Source organism: Colias croceus, chromosome 30 (genome assembly GCF_905220415.1).
Source record: "Colias croceus chromosome 30, ilColCroc2.1".
Classification (NCBI taxonomy): Eukaryota; Metazoa; Arthropoda; class Insecta; order Lepidoptera; family Pieridae; genus Colias; species Colias croceus.
This window is the reverse complement of record NC_059566.1, coordinates 282,260-306,508: the sequence shown is the minus strand read 5'-3', so window position 1 is coordinate 306,508 and position 24,249 is coordinate 282,260. Positions and strand designations below refer to the sequence as shown.

The 24,249-nt window shown below is 32.3% G+C and overlaps 2 protein-coding genes across 2 annotated transcripts in view; one reads left to right on the top strand and one right to left on the bottom strand.

Moving 5' to 3' along the window:
• The window catches only part of LOC123704602 (M-phase inducer phosphatase 3-like), a 41,598-nt gene extending 35,339 nt beyond the window's left edge, over positions 1-6,259 (top strand). Inside the window, exons 2-6 of the mRNA XM_045652998.1 lie at positions 1,332-1,998; positions 2,398-3,175; positions 3,788-3,939; positions 4,690-4,865; positions 5,595-6,259. Of these exons, the coding sequence (XP_045508954.1) occupies positions 1,332-1,998; positions 2,398-3,175; positions 3,788-3,939; positions 4,690-4,865; positions 5,595-5,820 (1,999 nt within the window). The 3' untranslated portion in view covers positions 5,821-6,259. The remainder of the gene's footprint in view (positions 1-1,331; positions 1,999-2,397; positions 3,176-3,787; positions 3,940-4,689; positions 4,866-5,594) is intronic.
• Positions 6,260-9,366: 3,107 nt separating this feature from the next.
• LOC123704503 lies at positions 9,367-14,297 on the bottom strand. The gene is made up of 6 exons (XM_045652883.1): positions 14,122-14,297; positions 12,768-12,933; positions 11,965-12,161; positions 11,603-11,731; positions 10,819-10,985; positions 9,367-10,382 (listed from the first exon to the last, which is right to left on the bottom strand). The coding sequence occupies exons 1-6, from the start codon at positions 14,295-14,297 to the stop codon at positions 9,910-9,912; spliced, it is 1,308 nt and encodes a 435-aa protein (XP_045508839.1). The 3' UTR covers positions 9,367-9,909.
• Between the last annotated feature and the right edge of the window lie 9,952 nt (positions 14,298-24,249).

The following is a 24,249-nucleotide window of genomic DNA, read 5'->3' as shown; positions in this document are numbered from 1 at the left end:
GGCTAGTAAAATGACAATAAAAATTTAACGGTGATACATTTTACATCCGTTACAAATCGGTTATAATGGTTTATTCATGATCTTCGGTGGCGGGACCCCGTCTTTTAAATATGTTGAATATTGATTGGCCAACTGATTTCTTCGAGGGATGCATCTTCCCATTCAAACATTGAATATTTGAATATTAAACAGATCTATACAAACCGTTTATCATCCGCGATAAAGTTTAACAAATTTTGTGAATCTGCATAAAATTCACTAGCGCGTATCCGAACGCATAAAATGTCAAAGTCAGATGCCGGTATCAAAGCGCGCGAATCTACCACCTGATTCATTCAAGATTTTCATCTACCTTTTTTCATAATGTTATTTCTAATGCAGTTTTGTGTTAAAAGTGTTATAATTTCGTTTTAAAGTTTGCGCTGTGAGTTCACATAACCTTTCCGTGAAGAAAAGTGTGTGACGGCTAAGGGTGTGGAACCAGTTTATGTATTGACGATATTAGCCGTGATGTTCGATGTCTAAAAAGTTTATTGTTAACTTATTTGGGGTCTGATATTGTCAAGAGACAGCCCGTGGGATCGGTTATTAGTTAGGGGTGTGATTGGCTTACCCTTTAAGACAAAGTTAGGTATGTTACAAAAAATTGGGTGAGAAAATACTTGGACGTATTGAAGGCACGATTTATAGATTTATATTGTGTACGTAATTCAATACGTCTTTTGAACTTAAGGTTTCAAAATTTACAATGTGGATTCTTACCTACTCCTATTTTATTGGATAATAATTTTTTTGAGATGAAATGTTTTTAATTACAATGGTTTCAATAAAGTCAATAAAAAATAATACTTGCCTACATATATACACAGCTGATTACAGTACAATGTTAATAGATATCATTTATTTAACACTAGCTTAACGCCCACGGCTTCGCCCGCTTTGTCTAAAACATAATAAATTATATACTAAAACCTTGCTCTTGAATCGCTCTATCTATTAAAAAAACTGCATCAAAATCCGTTGCGTAGTTTTAAAGATTTAAGCATACAAAGGGACATAGGGCCAGAAAAGGCGGCTTTGTTTTATACTATGTAATGATAATGATCGACAGCTACATCTGAATCTAGATCTTGTTCATTACTTATACTATACATATAACTACATATTTTATTTATTTCTAACAATTTAATGTACAATACCAAATTAAAAATGATCACAATCAATATTTAAAACAATGAAATAACATAGTTAATAATTCAACCATATTTATCATAAACCTCTTCCATACTACCCACTTTAAATCAATATTAAATTAATCTTTCTTGTTACAGGCTCATCACAGAAAACTTCAGAATAAATTCCGGTAACAATGCAACAAAACGCAAACAAGAGGAGGCCCTATCTCACAACTACAAGATAAAAGTTCGACCACATTCCATAGACTTCAATAAACAAAGCTCCCCGATAACACCACAGCGGAGAGTCCTCGGAGAGATACAGTCACCTACACAACAAAACGTCTTCAACAATATACAGAACTCGCCTATCACACAACGAAAAGTGTTTAGCGATATACATAACTCACCCAATATACAAAGGAATTCTCAACTACAATCGAATTCGCCGATCACACAACGAAAATTTAGCGATATCAGTTCACCATCTCGCCGTGTGCTAGGTGACATACAGAATTCACCATTTAACGGTACTCCCAATAGATTAGAAAAATCACCATATTCACACACAGTATATTCACCAAAACTAACACCACTATATTTAAAAGAGTCACCGTTATACAAAAATTCGCCTACCATGGAACGCTTGAGGTCTCCGCTAATAGATGCAAGGGAACGGAAACGGAATAGAATTTCCAGAATATTCGAGGATCGAAATAAGTTTCGTGCAAATAAAGAGAATGAAAGATTCAATATTGAGGAAGAGACGCAGGATTGTATGTTTGGACAGTTCGAAACAAAGAGCAATTGGTCCGAAACCAAGGTAATTTATTAAGTATTATTAATCAAGCCTGATAATACTCATCAAACACATCAAATTTTTTTTTTTTTGAGTAAAAGAAAATTCAATATATAATTTACTAATTACTATGATTGAAATAAAGTTATTCTCTCAACCATTAAACTAACTACTACCACTACCGCTTATAATAATGAAAATTCACCAAACTGTCAAAAATTATTAATTTATAATCACAATATTTGTGTTCTTTTTTCTGTAGACTTCAGAAAACTGAGCAAAATATGAGTTTAATGTTTCACTGTTTTTTTCAACCAATTCAAACTGTTACATACATCCTGTTACTTTAAAATCATGCATTGTCCAATTGAATATCCGTTTTGTAACTTATATAATATACTTATGAACAATTCACCATTCCAGTTGGACTTCACGAACCTCCAAACTAAAGCAGACAAATCCGACATATATGTACCCGAAAAGACTCTCCCCGTAGACACAGACTTCGAAACCCTCCACGATTTGGAAGAAGAATTCGATGCCCAAAACTTTGACGAGTGCAAATACGAAATCATATCTACAGATAGTCCCAATATAATATCTAGTGGAAGGTCGAATACAAGGAAAATCAACGCTGGCAGCTTCATTTTTGGTGCTCCATTGTCTGACAGTGAAACATCCACATCTTTTAACAAACCAACCACTTCTAGAGCTCTGGACTTTAAAAATGAACGAACTAAATCTACTAGAGTGTTAAATTTCGATGAAGACTTCGAATTTACTTCTCCGAAGAAGACGCTGTCTGTGAAAAAGAGCTTAAAGTTCTCGGAGAGTCCAAAATTGGAGAAATCGAACAGTATTACATCAATTAGTTCAATATCGAAGCGCTTAACCTCAGAATCGGTGGAAAGTGGATTCATTTCGGAATTTGAAGAGCCATTTTTGGACATAGAAGAAATATCAAGCTCGCCCAAAATTTCGAACTTTAGTGAATTACTCTCCGGTCAAATTAAAGATAGTTTTACGGAGAAATTGAAAGTGCACAGGAGTTTGAGTTTCGATCCGAGAGAGAATAATAAGAGAGTGAGTGAAGAAGAAAGTTCTAGTAGTAAGAGATTGAAATCTGAACATGTTAAGAGGCCCGTCTTGCAACGTGCTTTTTCGGAAAATAATGCGTCGATTATGTCTGCTTTGGCAAGGTGTAAGTATATTTTACAAGTTTATATGTTTAATATTATAATAAACTAGCTTACCGCCCGCGGCTTCGCCCGCTTTGTCTAAAACCTAATAAATTATATACTAAAACCTTCCTCTTGAATCACTCTATCTATTAAAAAAACCGCATCAAAATCCGTTGTGTAGTTTTAAAGATTTAAGCATACAAAGGGACATAGGGACAGAGAAAGCGACTTTGTTTTATACTATGTAGTGATGCAATACTATCTATTGTATTTATTATTCAACAAATAAGAATTATGTAAATTTCGCTTATATTAAACAATTTCTAAAAAAAAAAAAACTTAAGTACAGCATTAATAAAAGAAAACAAAATCATATTTTTTGTGTATTTTTTTACATTTTTTACAATCTTTTTATCATAAAATATCTGTTTTAAAGCAAAATGTACCTAAATGTACCATCACCATAAAATATTATGTAATACTTATGGTTTTGTTGTCTGGCAGAAATCGCTTACAGCGATAAGACCAACATATTTTAACTTGTATCGCTCTTATTTTGTAATCCTGTATTTTTGTGTGCAATACACGCGTTATTTCACAACCATTTTCTTATAATCGTTAATTTCTTTCAGCTGCCTGCGAACCAGATCTCATCGGTGACTTCTCCCTACCCTTCGCATTACCACTCACCACCGGAGACCATGTAGACCTGAAGTCGATATCCTGTGATACCCTCGCTGCTCTGATCAGAGGAGAGTATCATGAGACTGTGCATGATTATCAGGTGCGTTTTTTATTTTTTAAATTATATAATTATAATACAATCTTTTTATCCATGTAGTCAAAGTTCAGTAGTATTTGCGTGAAAGAGTAACAAACATACATACACATACATCCATCCTTACAAACTTTCGCATTTATATACCTAATAGCTTTCCGCCCGCGGCTTCGCCCACGTTTTTGAAGAAAAACCCGCATAGTTCCCGTTCCCGTGGAATTTCTGGGATAAAACCTATCCTATGTGTTAATCCAAGTTACCCTCTTTATGTGTGCTAAATTTCATTGTAATCGGTTCCATAGTATTTGAGTGAAAGAATAACAAACAAACATCCATCCTCACAAACTATCGCATTTATATTTTATAATATTAGTAGGATGTACAACTATCTTTTTGCCCGCGTAGTCAAAGGAAAACCCGCATAGTTCCGGTTCCTGTGGGCATTCCCGGATAAAACCTATCCTATGTCCTTCCTCAGGTTTCAAGCTATCTTTGTACCAAAGAAGTAAATCCATGCAGTACTTTTTGAGATTAGCCCGGACATACATACAGACAAAAATTTCAAAAACTACATTTTTGGCTTCAATATCAATATGTAGATCACGCCTCAAGTATTCCTTAAATTCAACATACAGTTTTGTCCTACGATTTTATTATAACAGGTTCGATTCCTGCCTCGTGATTGAATTATTCTGTTTAAAAATTTAAAATAACATTCTATTCTTTAAAAATTTAAAATAATATTTCTTCTTCCAGGTAATAGACTGCCGCTACCCCTATGAATATGAAGGTGGCCACATCCTCGGTGCCAAGAACCTGTACACGAATGATCAGATCCTGGAGCTGATGGAGGCTGTTCCGATGAGGGATGGCAGCAAACGGAGTATCCTGGTGTTCCACTGTGAATTCTCACTCGAGCGGGGGCCTAAATTGTAAGTACTATTTATTAATTAAAAAAAGAGCGTGTGCCCAGCACACCCATCAAAAGTGAAACTTCTTTGGTTAGATTCAAAATATTAATCGTCGCCTTAGTCCAAGACGTGACGGTATTGGCATGACGCGACCTTGAAGTTTTACTCTCAATGCGTCTAAAGAAGTTTCACTTTAAAATTTTTGTTTGTTTGAATGTGCTAATATTAGGAAACTACTTTAGGCGCGTTGAGGGTAAAATTTCAATGCTTCATGGCAAATACCGTCACGTCATGGAGTAAGCGACGATTTTGGCATTGAATCTTGCCAAAGAAGTTTCACTTCTGTCACGTGTGCTCGGCACGTTCCTGTTCTTTACTAAAATATTTTGAAGTTTTTTTTTTCATACCTTTTTAACATTTTTAAAGTGAAACTTTTATTACATCGTCTCAAACTTTTTGGTCTGTGTAGCGCATGTCGCGTGACGCACGATACGTACGATAATTATCGTACAAATACGATAATTTTTAGTTAAATGTCTATGGTTCGAAAAAAAGTTTCACTTTTACCGTGGTTTCATAAAACCACACAACATTTTTTGTCTTCTTTTCAAAATGGCTTTGCATTCGTTTATTACAGTTTTTGTTAACATTCCAAACATCTACAAAACTACCCACATTTATTTTTTCTACCCACATTCTAAATTATTCATTTATTCACATTATTCAAACAATTCATTTATTCATTCACAGATCCCGTTTCCTCCGTTCAACGGATCGCGCACGTAACAAGGACAAATACCCATACTTACATTACCCGGAAGTATATTTATTACATTCCGGATATAGAGCGTTCTTTTCCCGCCACCCGGAACTGTGCACGCCAACCGGATATACCGCCATGTTGGATCCGAAGCATCGTCAAGAATTGAGGTTACATAGAGCGCCGAAGCGAAAGGCCTTCCGGTCTTTCCAGTAGACCGAAAAGACCGAGGTGGAGAGAAATTTGAGTGGTTTAGGGTGTGTGGTGGTCTTTTCAGTAGACCGTTGTGGGATGTTGTCTTTTGAGTAGACTGTATAGTATAATGGTATGTTGAGAAGACCACTGTGGAAGAGTTTTGAATGGAAAGTGGTATGTGAGAATTGTATTGGTCTTTTGAGTAGACCGTAAGAATGATTGTTAAGTTGATTATGTAAAATGGTGGTCTTTTTGTTGATAGACCATTGTATTGTAAAATATATTTTGTGCTAGAGAAGAATAGACTAATGGTCTATTAACTATTTGCATTGAATAGACCACCATTAAATACTAGTACTGAAAGATCTTGTGATAACGGTCTTTTGATAAACAATTCTAAAAGACCGATTTATAGACTGTTGTATAACGTTACTTGAAAAGACCAAAAGAAAAGAGTAAAAGAGTAAAGAAAAATATTACGCGAGTATGACTGTACAAAAACAGGTTTTAAAACGTGTTTTATTTAGTATTAAATCTATATTTTTAACAACTTTTAAGAAAAATCTAATAATTTGAATAAAACACGATTTATTTCCGACAATTTATAAGCAAACTTTTTTTTAAGTCAAAATTTTAACTCCATGAATTCCAATTTGGTTAAGGTGCTAAATTCGAAAAGACTCTGTCTTCTGAGACCACATGAGACGGTCTTCTCAATGAGTAGACCGTCGAACAGGTGCTACGCGTAAACCGTTTCTACTCGGTAAAAGACTATGACATTTAGCGACGGTTTCTACATATATAAAAATCGTATCTTTTTCTGTTCAGCAAATTTTGATAAAACTGAGTATGTGAAGATAGATTTTAAAGAAATCGTGTAAAGATATAATATGAGACTATATTAATTATTGACTTAACAAGTGGACCAAATTAAAATATTTTTAATTCTCAATAAAAATAATTAAAATATTGCACCATTAAAAAAAACTATTTTTTTACATGTACCTATTTGATAATGATAAACAAACAAAAAAAATGTCACATTAAAAAAATATTTTACGAGTCCATTGTTAGGTCAATAATTAAAAATATATAAAAAGTGTATATAAAAACTTAGTTATATATACAGACATACAGTACTCCAAAATTAATAATGCGCATGCAAAACTTCGCTATTTGTCGTATTTCCAAAATGTATTTCATTTGACGAAACAAATTTTACTAAATTATGCATGAAGAAAATGCATTTAACCACTCTATATACATATCGTCTTCGGACGCTCCGGGAATATGACAGTTGCCGAACTGTGACGAAGATTTCTATGCGCATTATCACTTTTGGAGTACTGTACGTGTCTGAATAATTGCATAGTCTACTAAAAAGACTGGCACGGTCTTTTTAAAAGACGAAAACGCATATTGTAAATAAAATGCCATATTATTATAGAAAAATACCCACCTTTAGGTTAAGAAATTTGCAATATATTTAAAAAAGAAAATTGTTAATAGGTATATTTGGTACATAATCATGAAAACGAATTCAAATATTCATAAAAACTTTTAAAAAACTCCATAATTTTCACTTGCCAAAGCCTCACAGATATTAAAATCAAGAAAAATAGAAAAAAAAACACTATCATGACAAAAATTTATTATAAGTTCTAAAGTTAACATATTTTTATTTCAACATTACTAATTAGGAATTTAAGACGCGTTTATTTAAAAGAATATAACCAATTGGCTGCCATGAAAAACGCCAAAAATATATTGTTACATCTAGGATAAACTAACATCATGACTCCTAGTTCCTACATGTATTCCTATTCCTAAAGCTGTTCTAAAATTATTTAAATCTAACTAAAGTATTCCTAAATTCCTTCAATTTTAAATAATAATGTTACACATTCATTTTGAAGAAGCTATCATGAAAGAAACGAGTATTTAAATAATTAGGAGTATATAAAACTACATTTTAATTATTTTACACTTTGACATCGAAAAAGTTATAAATGCACGTCCAAAACTTATGTGCCATAAGACTTATTTAAATTTAAACGTTTAAAAACCACTGTAAAAGAAATAACATAAAAACATTATTCCAATCCCCTATTTTATTCATCTATACGAAATCCCAAAATGCAGATATTCAGTTGTAATGCTCTAAAAAGACATTTAAACTTAAAATAAAAATTGTGTGTTGCCACACGGTGACAAAGCAATATTTTTACGCTTGTACCATAAAAAATATATTTTATTAGATGTTATATTAATATTTGGATGTATGATTAAATCTAAATTTATTCGAAAAACATTTAATTTCTTACTATGGATTTAAAAACTTATTTTTTCGAAACACTGCAAATAAGAATTAAAATTTTATTTTTCGTTTTTTAATCATACGTCCAATAAAATTAGGTGTAACCCTCGATAATTACGCTTACTAGTGTTAATTGTACATATAACTCGACACAAGACGTGTGTCCAATGATAAAATAGTTTAAGTTTTAAATAGATACAATTATGAAATAACGTCAAAACTGACATATAAGCAACACTGCGTTATCAGTTATGTACTGTAGGTAATAGAATTTATATTATGGTAAAAGTTTTTTTTTTTTCTAATTATAGAACTATTTTGGCGGCGGAAATCAAAATTGACAGCCAGTTTTTTTTAATGTCAAAAATGACAGCTGTCATATTGAAATTTAACCGCGAAAATAGCCATGGATTGTTCTGTAATCTGTTGAATGTCATTTTTATTTGATTCGGAATGAAGGCCATTTTTCTCCAAAGCAATGTTTCGGAATTGAAAATTAAGTAATATATTATCTGTAGTTATTATATTTGATAGATTTTAATTGTGTATAGATTAATTTGAAATAAATTATGTAAAAATTATTTTTGAATCTTTTATTTTCAACCCAACAAGTGATATACAATAATTATACTACAGAATACTACATAGATGATATTGTGATCTCATGCAATGATATTTTTTTAAACTCATTAATAAATTAAAAGTAATTCTTTCACTATTCTCATAAAGTAATTTTATTAAATAACACAATATACAGGGTTACTTGTAAAACACCAGCAACCTCGCAGGATAAGATAGCTAACATCATAAGTAACAACATTTGTTCTACGACTTTTGATAATTTTTTAGATTTTATTTTCATACAAAAATAAATATCCATTTAATTTTCCGTTTGAAAATTATAACTCTACGCGCATCCCAAATATACGTAAACAAGAAGCGAACGAGAGGGGGAAGGGGGTGTCCTATCGATAGATAGTGAATAGAACATAGACTTACAAATGTTAGAAGAGTACAATAAATTATAAAAGCTTCAAAAATCATTTAAAAACATTTTAAAAATAATTTATTGCGTTAATTATTTTTAAAATGTTTTTAAATGATACCAAAAGCCAAAAGTCGTAGAACAATTGTTGTTACTTATGATGTTAGCTATCTTGTCCTGCGAGGTTGCTGGTGTTTTAAAAGTAACCCTGTATAAATTTGACTAGCTACAGACTGTTAGATAGGTTTTCCTTATAATTAAATTATATTATTTTTATCCCTAATGAGTAAAATGTCAATTTCACAACAAATTTTAATCTGATGGCATAAACTAAGTAGATTATTTGCTAAATTCTTTTCTAGTCTACTGACAATATTACAAAAATAAATAAAAGTTTTGAAATATTTAACAGGTAACATTTGGCAATCAGGATGTACTTAGTTAAACATTCATGCATATAACAAGTACGTATGTACTTAATAATTAAAATTAATAATACATATTTTAAGATAGGTGTCTAACTTCCATAAATATGCTTAGTTTACGACTAGAGGACGTGTAGATATTTTGGGACGACATTTTTTTATCCTTATCAATAATTAATAAACTTTCTAAGTATGTAAAAGAAAATAAGAGCCACTTGTGTATTTTAAGATTGGGAAAAAATTTTTTTACACAAAAAACCACAGGACTTGTGCTTAATCGAGAGAGAGATGGACAGAGATGTGAATGATTTTTTATTTATTACATTAATTTTAAACCCAATCCAAGGTTTACACTTTTTTATAATCAATTGAATAATAATAATTTAATTTTCATTCTGAGCGAGATCCTTCTCCTGATTTTCATCTGGATTTTCCAATATTTTCTTTTCATCATCTAGCGATGACTTTGACAGCTGACGTAAAATCTTCTCGAATATTTTTGGCGCGCTTTTCGTGTTCGGCAACGAAATGTCAGTTTGAGTTGGCACAGATTCCCATCTCTTTTCTTCTTTCACCTCTAGAGGTAGCACTGTCTCTTTCAGGTTCAGAGACATTGATTTTTTTTTAATTTCCTTTTCTGGATCTGTTTCTATATTGACTTCCTCTACTTTTTTCTCAACGACCATTTCTTTAGACTGTCTTTCAATAGCTTTTGTAAGGACATTGCCCAGAATGTGTGCGCATTTTATGATATTTTGAGTTTCACGCGGTGTTAGATGGAGTCCCTCGTTTCTTATAACGTTGTTTATGTTATTGATGTTTTCAGGAGATCGTTGCACGCTTTCGCTTAGTAATTCTGGAAAAACAAAATTATCAATCACTAGTGGTCCGCCCCGGCTTCGCCCGTGGTACATATTTCGCAATAAAAGGTAGCTTATGTCCTTTCTCGGGTATCAAAATATCTCCATACCAAATTTCATGCAATTACCTATATGTTCAGTAGATTGAGTAACAGACAGACAGACAGAGAGATATAATACAGATATAATATTAGTATGGATTATTTAAATTAGCGCGCGTGCGGGAGGTGGGCTGCCACTTGCCAGTAAAGGGTGTACAAAAATAGTTTTAAGAAATCATCTGATAGAAAAAAAATTCATCAGGATTTTCATGACATTTTTTTACGTAAACAGTAAATGCATAACAGTCAGTTTTGTTGAGTTTAATACTAAACTGTGGGACACTACATAAACAGCTTTGTAAGCATTTATATTTTGAACGAAAAAACCTACCAAAATCCCCTACATCGATATCCTCAGTACGGTACGGAGTAGGACACTGGTCATAGTATCTGCTAACAGGAACACGTGCTAGCGAATTGTTGTAATTCGCCCAGAACTGGCCCCACTCGCCTTCTGGCTTCTGTCTCTCTGAATCTTGCCATGTGCTCACACAGCAACTGTTATAGATTGCAATATATTTTTCTTTAATAATTAAATAAATATTTCAGGACAAACACACGGCAAGATCTGATCCCATACTAAGCTTTCGCTTGTGTTATGGAAACCAGACGGCTGATAAACATACATAATTATTATATATGTATTATAATTCTAATAAATACTTATATTTTTCTTAGCATGTAACATTTAATTTATTTATTTACATCAGTAAAATTACTTTTAAACTTAGGTACAACCATGGACCCAATAATTAAATTCGTCCATGGTACAACTTACAAGGTAACATAATATTATACTAACATTTATATAAGTGGCAGTTATCTATAATTAACATACAAATTTTCGCATTTATGATATGACTATAGCTGCTCCACGCAGTTTCACCCTTCCTCGATAAATGGGCTATCTAACAGCGAAATAATTTTTCAAATCGGACCAGTAGTTCCCGAGATAAGCGCGTTCAAACAAACAAACAAACAAACTCTTCAGCTTTATAATATTAGTATAGATTTTAATTTTTATGCCAATAGACCAAAAGCGGGTAAATATTAAATTAATATGTATTTTTACGATTCAAAACAGCCTACTTAGTCATATAAAATTTTGGGCATACCTGTCCTGTAAGTCCTGGCTTCTCGAAGACATCAGAGTGTCGGGGGCGAAGCCCTGCGCGCTGTCACCAGACGAGGGGGCTGAGGTCGGCGAGCCCGAAGAGCATTCTAACTCTGTGCTCATTGCGTGCCTATTTTAGTAGAATATATTTTATAATATATTATAATTCCTATTCTAATGTTATATTTACAGTTTTTAAAGTGAAACTTCTTAAGGCGTGTTGAGAGTTAAATTTGAAGATCGCGTCAGTGGAACCGTCACATCATGAAGTAAGGCGACGATTTTGGTTTCTTTGAATCTTGCCAAAGAAGTTTCACTTCTGACACATGTACACAAGCTCTTTTTTATTATTTAAATACATACCTATATGGACTAGGACTTGATGATTTAAAACTATCTCTACTCAAGGAGGAACTGTCTTTACTGCAGCGGGAATCAACGGATTTAGTTTTTTCAGCCAACACATGATGAATAAGTCGACGATGGACCTTCTTCGGAGTTGAAGTTGTGAATTGTTTATTGATTCCGTATTTTGAGTTCGTATCTTCGAAGTCTGATACCTAAAATAATTAAGAACAAAATTTTATATCGTAAATATTGGTTACTTATTCGCTTGTTAATTATTATTTTTAATAAATGTGTTATGAATTATATTGTTGTTATATTTATTCCTTATTCCTTGTTAGTACTGTGGTAAATCGCTACGATAGTAAAGCTTTTAAATAAAAGGTACTATGAATTGTAAATCTACTATTTTATGATTAATTTATCGAAACAATTTTTAAATTGTATAACTTTTTAAACTTAATTGAAAAATTTATAACAGCGCCATCTAGTAGTGATTGTATTGAACTACTATATAATACGATGCGCTAAGAACTAAAATTTGAATTAGTATTTAGTACTGCATATTTCCCAAAGATGGCGCTTAAATTAATTTACATATTCAACAAGATTTTTGCAAATTCAGGCATTATTATTATTTAAACAAATATGAACATTATTTAAACAAATATGTTGAAATAAATAATAAGGCAATGCGCTCAGTCTATTTAATTAAACACAGCTATGTTAAAACTACGGTTAAAACATAGGAGAATATAAACATCTAGTAATAAAATATAACGTCTATATTTTTATTTTTAATGCTATTTGACAAATCTTACTTGCGATAGTTCCAAAGACAATTCATCATCAATAGACGCATCTCTGCTCCTCGAAGCTTGAGAAGCCAGTCGTTTTGGCGAATCTAATAATCTTTTCGATTTTATTAAAGAATCGACTGATTGACGTCGGTGGTACGTCCCTGGTAGTGAGCTTGCTCGGTCACTTCTGTAACGTTTACGTATATATTGTAACAATTAATTAAACATTGCATATATTTATATTCGTACTAGTGGTTCGCCCCGGCTTCGCCCGTGGTACCTACATGTTTAAACTATCCTATCTCTCAAGTTGGATCGAACTGCACATGGTGTGCGAATTTTATTATAATCGGTTAAGTTGTCATTGTGACACGAGATTTATATATATTAAGATTAAAATATATTATATTAAGATTAAATAAAAATACCTAAAGACCAAATTAATTTAATTATTTGAACAGCGCGCCATCTAGTGTTGTTTTCTTATTCATTTAAGTTTACTTGTAATAGTTACACTATAACCGATAGATGGCGCTATTTTAAATTTTACCTTAATTTAAAATACTGGACAAAAATGATTGCAATAATCTCTAATATGATATAAGAATATCTTAATAGAATATATACAAAATGTGTACGAAAACTTTACTAGTATCTATTCTGATTACATTTTCTATTGGTATCCTATAAATAATGTGAATGATATTTTGTATTTAAACTTTAATGCACTTTTCAAATTAATAGCACGGTAGTACAATGAGATGATAATCGATAGCACAGACTAATAATAATATACTACGTATACAATCGATAGTATGATACATATACAATGTCGTACCTATATGTTAGTCACTTAATGTAATATTAGTTAGAATCGTAGGCCGTAAATAGAATTGTTAGGTAGTGTGTCAGGTAGTTTGCTAGAATCGTACTACTTACGTTTACTATTGTAAAATTGGGTTTTAGACAAAGCGGGTGAAGCCGCGGGCGAAAAGCTAGTCCTACTAATATTATAAATGCGAAAGTTTGTGAGGATGTGTGTGTGTGTGTGTGTGTTGTTACTCTTTCACGCAAATGCTACTGAACCGATTACAATGAAATTTTGCACACATATAGAGGGTAACTTGGATTAACACATAGGATATGTTTCATCCCGGAAATCACACAGGAACGGGAACTATGCGGGTTTTTCTTTAAAAACGCGGGCGGAAAGCTAGTAAATTATAATTGGATAACACATTGGTTGCATAACCATGTGATTATGATAATTGATAATGATTTAGATGGTAAAAAAGCTGTATAGTATTAAAATAGAGTAGTAGTAGAAAGTAGTAGAAAAATAAAATAGTGATGAGTAATACGGTATATTACTTACTTTTTCAATATCTGCTTGCCAGTAACGACAAAGTCGAAAGTTTTCTGTGTTTTCTTTGGCGTGCTATGGCTGGATGTTGGTGGGTTAGTCTTTTTGTCTGTCACACTGTTACGTCGGGACAGGCTGGCTGAATTTCGACGGGATCCTGGACGACTGTCTTCTTCGTTTTTGTGCATTTTTGTAGTTTGTAAGTTATTTAGGAATTAAATAGTCATGATGATGTTTGTTTATTGAATCTGTGTGTAGTATAGACTCCTACTTAAAATTATTTAGTATGTGATTTAATAAAGTTATTAGGAACGAAGGACGAACCTTCAGGCTATAATTTTAATATAGAATAGTTATATGCAAAAATGTCAGGTATGTAGTGTTTTTATAAGAAACAAAAAGCTTAACTTTAGTATTGTGTTAACCGTCAAAAAAGCTCTACTAGCTCACTTCAAAACGGCTAAACAAAAACTGATAAACTCCAATCCCTAATCCATAATATATTCCATTGCTACAATATGGCTGAACAGTTTCCGATGTAACTCTATCAGTTACGTAACAGCCGTTCTGAGGGCGGCGCGGGAGATACTGCGTGGATCGGTAACCCATATCACGCTTGACTGAATTGGTGTGGCTTTGGTGATGAGCGGAGCGAGAGCGGAAAGTTATAAAAATAGTATTTGTAAGAAAAATGATCTTCTGTTGGTTTTATTTCATTAGAATGTAGGTAATTTTTAAATATCTTGTATGTGTGTCTTACGCTGCATTTACATCAAACGAACATACAGCTAGAGCAAGAGCATTATTTCGTGATCTTTTAGTGTAAACGAAAACTCGTATTCAGTGTTGTTCAGTATTAGAACATTGCATAGAATCTTTTCGAATGCACTAAGAACAACGAAAGAATGCTCTACGCCTGTTTACACTAAAATAATTTGACATAGTGGGGTTAGAATGATCATTCGCTCGTTTGATGTAAATGCACCATTAAATTTTTGTTAGCATTTCTTTCATTAGAAATTAGAATGTAATATTTTTCTTGTATGTGTGTAATTGTATTACATGTATTTATCATCAAAAATATCTACATGATTTCTTGATACAAATAACAAATTGCAAATTGCATACCTGGTACATGGATTCGGAATAGTGTAATAGAAAATTGACTTTTAATTTATATACCTAATATTTTCTATTCTTTTTGTAAGCAATTTAGCCAGCGTAGAATTCATACAAATTTTCAACGACTTTTACTCTATTTTTCGTGAAAATATTAAAATAATTAGCTGTATGGTTTTACCTGTATTGCTCCGCTCCTATAGGTCTTAAATTGATGATAATATACAATATAGGTACATATAGCTGATATGAGATATCTAACACTGAAAAAAAATTCAAATCGAACCCGTAGTTTGTGAGATAAAAGTGTTCAAACAAACAAAATAGAGCGTGTGCACACACGTGTCAGAAGTGAAACTTCTTTGGCAAAATGCAAAGATAATAAAATTTCCTTACTATAATATGACGTTATTGTATTGCCATGACGCGACCTTGAAATTTTACTCTCAACGCACAAAGAAGTTTCACTTCAAAAACATACTGTTCAGCTTTATAATATTACTAGCTTTCCACCCGCGGCTTCGCCCGCTTTGTCTAAAACGTAATAAATTATATACTAAAACCTTCCTCTTGAATCAATCTATCTATTTAAAAAAACCGCGTCAAAATCCGTTGCGTAGTTTTAAAGATTTAAGCATACAAAGGGACATAGGGACAGAGAAAGCGACTTTGTTTTATACTATGTAGTGATCTAGTATAAATTTCAACGCTATCGCTTCGCTTATGCATAAGCACAACCTTATCAATGGGTGTGAACTGAGGCATGCCTTTCCGCTCCACCAGGCTGACATTTTAGACCTACGACCTGCTTGCTAGGTTATTTGTTTTGTTTGTCTGTCTGTATACGCAATATGTAGAGTTGTATGGTTATAATTAAAAGAACAGAGTTTTCTCAAACCTCTTTTCTTTAGAAACTGAGTTTCAGACTAAATATTTTATTATTAATTATTATATTATGTTAAATTAGTTTTTATGTTCCAAATAAAGAATTTTTGAAAAATTATTATGTCAATGGTTGATTCAAAGGCTTCCGTTCGTGGTAGGTACAAAAATCATGTACGTACCTATGTGATTTCTGAGCACTTGTAGACTACATAATTATGAGAGGTATCCAAATCGGTCTCGTAATTCCTAAGACACGCGTGCAACCAAACAAACAAACTCTTCAGTTATCTGCTTTATAGTATAGATAGAAAACAAAGTCTGCGGATTATGATGCAATTTTTTTAAAAGATAAATTATTATAAAGCGATTAAAGTCGCGGGCAAAAAGCTATAGTCTATCATAAATTATCTTCAAAATTGGTGACATTTTTTATTTTACACGTAACACATTACCAACCTACTTAAAAAGTCGAATCTTTCCTCTATTAAAATCATTAGTATTAAAGTATTAGAATATAAATTAATTAATTTTTATTATTTCCTCAAGAAACACTTATCTCTCTTACATAAGAGCAATAACATCAGTTTTAATTTAATCAAGATAAATGGTAATTATTATGTATAAATAAAATACAATTTTATTAAAATTTGATGAGAAATTAATTCATATTTATCGATTGATTCGCTTTTACTTTAGAAAGGCGAATGGGTCTGATTTTTGAACGCCACTTTCATAATATAATAGAGCTGAAGAGTTTGTTTGTTTGGTCTTAGCGTGATGATATATAGCCTATAGCCTTCCTCGATAAATGTGCTAACTAACACCGAACGAATTTTTCAAATCGGACCAGTAGTTCCCGAGGTTAGCGCGTTCAAACAAACAAACTCTTCAGCTTTATAATATAAGTATAGATTAAAATAATATATAGTGGCTTAAATACATAAACTCAGTGACATAAATAATATTATTGTATCATCACCGATCCTTGAAAAGTGTACACATTTTGAATTAAATCAGTCCGTTTCAAGTGGGTCACAATCGAGTCCGAGTCGATTACATAAAAACAGGTGAAACTAAGCGTTTTAAAATGGGTCAAACTCAAACTCAAACTCAAACATTTATTTATTCAATTAGACTTCTTCGAGAAGCACTTTTGAAACGTCAATACATATTTTTATCATTTACCACCGATTCGGAAAGCAGTGGTCAGCAGCAGTGGAAATGGGTCATTCTTCCAAATAGCACAGATGCAGTCGGGTCAAATAATGAGTCATGGATATAAAATCACTATTATATCATCACTACATAGTATAAAACAAAGTCGCTTTCTCTGTCCCTATGTCCCTTTGTATGCTTAAATCTTTAAAACTACGCAACGGATTTTGATGCGGTTTTTTATTTTTAATAGATAGAGTAGAGTGATTCAAGAGGAAGGTTTTTTAGGTTTGAGACAAAACTGGCGACGCCGCGGGCGGTAAGCTAGTTACATAATAAAGGAAATAACTCTTAATTCTTAATTAAACAATTTCTAAATATGTACCATGTTTGTAAAGCATAATCTTTTCAAATAAAAATAACTGCGTTAAAAACAACCGACTTCAAAAACGGAAAAGTAAGAAATAAAAAAGATTTGATATTATTAATTACTACATATTATTTTTATGTGCTATTTACTAAAAAGGTTTGATGTCGGTGCATGGGCTTAATACTAAGTGCTTAGTGTTTGGCACCGACTTCAAACCTATTTAATAAATAGCACATAAAAATAATATGTAGTAATTAATAATATCAAATCTTTTTTATTTCTTACTTTTCCGTTTTTGAAGTCGGTTGTTTTTAACGCAGTTATTTTTATTTAATACTTTTTAGTGTATTTTTCAACACGAATCAAACGAGCCCAAACTCGATAAAGTTGAGTCAATATATTACTGAGTTCCTATGGCCACCTTCCGATTCCATCATCAGATCAGCTCCATGTCATGATAATGTTTCATCGCTATCCAATTTACATTCGTATACAAAATTTCAGCTCAATCGGTTACCGGGAAGTGAATCAAAGTTACTTGCTACATTGAAATTAAGTCATCGAGTACAGACAAAAATGCTCATAAAATAAAAACTACTAGGCCTAGCCGAATAAAATTTTTATGGGACCAATTCGACACCATCCCGCATCGAACAAAAAAAGAATCACGTAAATCGGTTCAGAAACCTCGGAGTAATCGGTGTACATACATAAAAAAAAAAAAAAAAAAAAAATATACCGGCCGAATTGATAACCTCCTCCTTTTTTTTGAAGTCGGTTAATAAAGGCAAGTCCATTACTATGTTACATAAACTGTCAATTGCGTGAGCAATATGTGAAGTAGCCTGTATGTATTATTTCGGTAAATAAGGTATAACTAACTAGCTTCCCGCCCACAGTGACGTCCTGTTTATCTAAAACCTAATCTATAAGTACTAAAAGATCTATCTATCAAAAAAACTGCATTAAAATCCGTTGTACACAACTACAGTGTTTACTACAGGCAGTGAAAATTGAAATCTCAAAAGTTAAGGGGCTGACAACACCAAATTGAAGTTATAAGTTATTTGAGCAGTTTTCTAAGAAAAGATATTTATTCTAGCCCATCAAAAAAAAATATATGTTAATATTCATCAATCATCAATCAATTCATCATACAAGAAATGACCAAAGAAATGTAAGCTTCAAAAGTGTTTATGGATGGTCTTTTAAAAGAGATTGCTAGGCTATTGCTTTTTATCCTCTAATCAAAATTAAAAATTTCTTTTTCATCACGTAGCCAATTTTTTTCATAAAACCTGAAATTTGGTGGATCAAACATACAAATACATTAGATAATTCTATATTTCAGGAAAAATACTTTCATTTTGGTTTTACCTATAACAAAGACGTAATATTTGGCACCATGGCACATGTGTTATGGGCGGGTGACATCAGAACAGGTTTCAATAAACGCGGAACACAATATTATTTGCTCAAAACTTTCACTGAATATAATTTTTAACACGCCTTTATTAGCTTCACCTGTATTTGTAACCGACTCCTTTGCACGATTGTGACCAGTTAGTCAGATCAGTTACAAATTAAAAGTAATTTTATGAGTTCATCTTTAATCTGAGTATACTTTTATAAACTGTTTTTTTTTAATTCAATTCGATTCGATTCATTACTGCAATCAATAAAGCGGCAATGTAGAGCCTAAGCCCTCTTACTGATTTCGACTTGAATAAAATAGCTTTTATTGTAAAAATAAGCCTGAAAATTTTGGAGGAATGGAAATGTGGATAAATGAAAAATTTAAATTTAACTGCACATGACCATTGATCAAGTCGGTGAAGGAGAACATCGAATCAAAGTGGACTGGCAATTTGTAATCTAGTATTGTATTTAGGGCCGATTTTTCTATCCTTGGTTAAAATGTATCCGTCTAATAAAGTATTACACGATCATATTAAAAATACGTCAATACGGACAATACATTTTTGAAATGGTTTAATACGTTATTCGACGAATAAGTTTAACCAAGGATTGAAAAATCAGCCCTTAAAGTAATGTAGAACTGTGTAGAACAGTTAAAAATAAAGATTTTTCATGCACGCATTTGTTTTATTTATTGTTTTCTTTCAATGTTATTACCTATTATCTTATATCTGAGCCGCCTCTTATAAGGTTTAAAAAAAAGTAAATAATAGATATAGTTAGCATCACTACATAGTATAAAACAAAGTCCCTTTCCCTGTCCCTATGTACCCAATTTTTAAAAGGGGGCAAAGCCGCGGGTGGAGAGCTAGCATTCAATAAATGTTAACATAACTGTGTACTGAAAGTAAATAAGTATTACGTAATACACAGTAAATATTTATTTATCATTACATAAAGGGCTTGTTACAAAACGAAAGAGAAATCACATTTTTAGCAGTATTACCATGTATGTATTCAATAAGTTAAAACTCCTTTAAAATTTTGTAAGTAGTTTTTAGACTTTTGATATTTGTAAATTGATATCTTATTCAAAGATTTACATTTATTGTAATTGTTAATGTATTTTTTTAATACATTGAGTTTGAATTTTAAATTAAAATATAGGTAACTAGATTTCCGCCCGCGGCTTCGCCCGCGTTTGCAAAGGAAAACCCGCATAGTTCCCGTTCCCGTGGGATTTCCGGGATAAAAACTATCCTATGTGTTAATCCTTAAGTTACCCTCTATATGTGTGCTAAATTTCATTGTAATCGGTTCAGTAGTTTTTACGTGAAAGAGTAACAAACATCCATACATCCATACAAACTTTCTCCTTTATAATATACTAGATTTCCGCCCACGGCTTCGCCCGCGTTTGCAAAGGAAAACCTGCATAGTTCCCGTTCCCGTGGGATTTCCAGGATAAAAACTATTCTATGTGTTAATCCAAGTTACCCTCTACATGTGTGCTAAATTTCATTGTAATCGGTTCAGTAGTTTTTACGTGAAAGAGTAACAAACATCCATACATCCATACAAACTTTCGCCTTTATAATATATATGTTAGATATTAGATTGGAGCTTTTTGTGATTCTTACAATTAATATATTTTAATTTCATATTATGTAGTTACACAGTGTAGAATAGGTATTTCAGAATTGATGACAACATTAAAACTGCTTCTAGTTACATATTAATTGTTTATTTTTTATGTTTGTTTTTTTATTTAAATAAGTCTTTCGTCCGGACTCTACATCAATTGCTGTTTTTTTAAAGGTTTTAATTATAAGCATGTAAATGGTTTCTGTTTCGTTATTGAGTAAAAAATTGCCTATTATAACATAAGTACTGTGCCCTGGTTTTACGCGCATTGCTCTGCTCCTGATGGTCTATAGATATACATATACTACCTCAAATTGAAATATTTTTTCAATGGGACCCGTGGTTCCTGAGATTAGCGTGTTCAAGCAAACAAACGATTTTTTCAGCTGTATAATATTATTATAGTTTTGTATTTAGATAAGACTTTTCCCAAGCCTGTCCCTACTATTTATTGTTACATATAGCATTCCAAAATCTTGTAAATAATATAGAAATGTCAGGGAAATGTCAACAAGGTCATTATATGACTTTCACAGCCAGTAAGGCCAGGGGGCGCTTTCTCTAGATGGTCACCATGAGTGAGAGTAAGCGGGATGCTGGGACACTTTCAAATTGGAACATTTAATTAATTATAATTGTTGAATTTAATAAATCGTTGTTTAATATTAACACGTAAGGTAATATAGTTAAGTATGTAGGTTTGGAAAGCAGTGTCTATAGTCTGTGGATGATTGCATAGATAAATGTCGGTGTTGGATGGAATTTGGTATACAGGTAGATTGTAGAATGATTTGATGCGAACTGATGTTTTATTAATGTACTAGCGTCCGCCCGCGACTCCGTCCGCGCGAAAAAATTAAGAAAAATTAAGATTTATTTTTTTTCTACGTATTTTTCCGGGATAAAAAGTATCCTATTTTATGCCCAGGATAATAAGGTATAATTATACCAAGTTTCATCGAAATCGAACCGTTAGTTTTCACGTGATGCCTTTACATACAGACAGACAGACAGACAGACGGACAGACAGACAGACAGACAAAAAAATTTTTAGTCACATGTTTGGGTTTGGTATCGATCCAGTAACACCCCCTGCTATTTATTTTTTCAATATTTTTAATTTACAGAATTGACCCTTCTACAGATTTATTATATGTATAGATGTTTGTTACTGTTCCAAGTAATAATATTAGTAATATAGAACGAATTCTGATAAAATTTTAGGAATAAGTCTATTCTTTTTAACTTTCTTTCTGCTTTGTCAGCTTTGTCTAAAACCTAATAAATTATATACTAAAACCTTCCTCTTGAATCACTCTATCTGTGTTCCCCGACGAGTACAATATGGGGGTCTTCAAGCGTAGAGTGAACCTACTAGGGAAGCGCGTTCCATCTTAGACCGCATCTCAGCTTAACATCAGGCGAGATTGTGGTCAAGCGCTTCCCTATTACTAATAAAAAAAAAAAAATCTATTAAAAAAAACCGGATCAAAATTGGTTGCGTAGATTTAAGCATACATAGGGACATAGGGTCAGAGAAAGCTACATTGTTTTATACTATGTAGTGATATTCGATAAATATTCGAACAGATTTAAACATGTTTTTATGTATTTAACTTTTAAGCGTATTATTATCACGTGTGTGTGACGATAATTTTATTAACTTATATTTCTGGGACAGTCCCATCTTCACTCAACGTATGGGGACCCCGATTGCATAACAACATTCCAAGATAATGACCGCAGAACGGATCTCGGACCCATCCTTAAAGTCCCATAACTTCATTGACATGCTAATTCTTTATTCTGTTTGTTGGTGGAAACCACGGAAACACATTGTTTTGAACAGTGTCATCATTACGTTATTATGAAAGATAGATGACGATATCTTATAAATTCTAGTAATAATAGTTCATTTATGAATATAAAGTACTATGTATGTTTGTTTCTTTTTTACGCAAAAACAGGGGATCAAATCTAGATGAAATTAAATGAAAGAGTAGTCAAAACACCATTCTTTATTACATATAACAAAAATTAATAGCTTATAGTAGTTCCATCAATTCTAGCTCCTCGTTGTCCTGCTACATCCCGGCTTCTTCATTTTTGAGAAAAGGAGTGTGAAACTTCATGATGACGACCGGGACCCGATGACCTACGTATAATTTTAACATACTAGCCTTCCTCGATAAATGGGCTATCTAACACGAAAAGAATTTTTCAAATAGGACCAGTAGTTTCTGAGATTAGCGCGTTCATACATACAAACAATCTCTTCAGCTTTATAATATACCTTCAGCTTTATAATATACCCTAACCATTCTTTTACGTACGCAAATAAGTATTTTTAGTTCAAAAATAACAAAATCGGTACAGACTTTTTTACGTTTTAGCGAAACAAATAACTAATAATTTTTATTTTCTTAATACATATTTATATGAACAGAAATAATATCAAACATATTCATTTACATATCATGATCTAAGCTCGAATACTAGCTGTGCTCCGCAGTTTTACCCGCTTGGCTCCGCTTCTGTTGGTGTTAGCGTGATGATATATAGCCTATAGCCTTCCTCGATAAACGAGCTATCAAACACCGAAAGAATTATTCAAATCGGACATGTGGTTCTTGACATTAGCGCATGCAAACAAACAAACTCAGTTTATAATATTAGTATAGATTACGTCATACTGGCGAAAGTGAATACAACTTTCAAGTTAGCTTTAAGCTCTGCCCTCTGGTGTTTAACCGAATTATTTGCAATCATATTAAAATTGCAAATTGTCTGTTATGAAATTGCTGAACGGATTTCGATGGATTTGTGTTAAGAGATAGTTTATAATTTGGATGAATGATTATCTATACTAATATTTTAAAGCTGAAGAGTTTTTTTTTGTTTGATGGCGCTAATCTCAGGAACTACTGGTCCGATTTGAAACATTCTTTCGGTGTTAGATAGCCCATTTATCGAGGCTTTTCATGAAATAAATTATAAAGAAACAAAAGTTATTGCATTATAGTTATATATAATATACAATATGTTTAAATAACAATATAGAAAAACTAGCGATGCCTCGCAGTTTTACCCGCAGTGCCCCGCTCCTGTTGGTCTTAGCGTGATGATATATGGCCTATAAGCCTTCCTCGATAATTGGGCTGTCTAACACCGAAAGAATTTTTCAAATCACACCAATACTTCCTGAGATTAGCGCGTTCAAACAAACAAACTCTTCAGCTTTATAATATTAGTATAGATGAAATCAAAACTACTTCTAGATATTTAGACTAAATTTATTACCTAGGTCAAGTATGCCACCAGGATATAATATTACATAAAGAAAGAAAGTCGCCATCTTGTGTTACATAATTTTACGCATATTTACGCTCGTTTACAAGTGCTGTCTCTTCGGATGTTCTGAAAAAGTAGTTTGAAACAAATATGGTTGGTGCGTGAAATTCTTTGTATTAGGTAATTATATTCGCTGTTTGGTTTACAGTTTTTATCTGTATGTTGGTTTATTTAAATAAAAATAATATAGTATATAC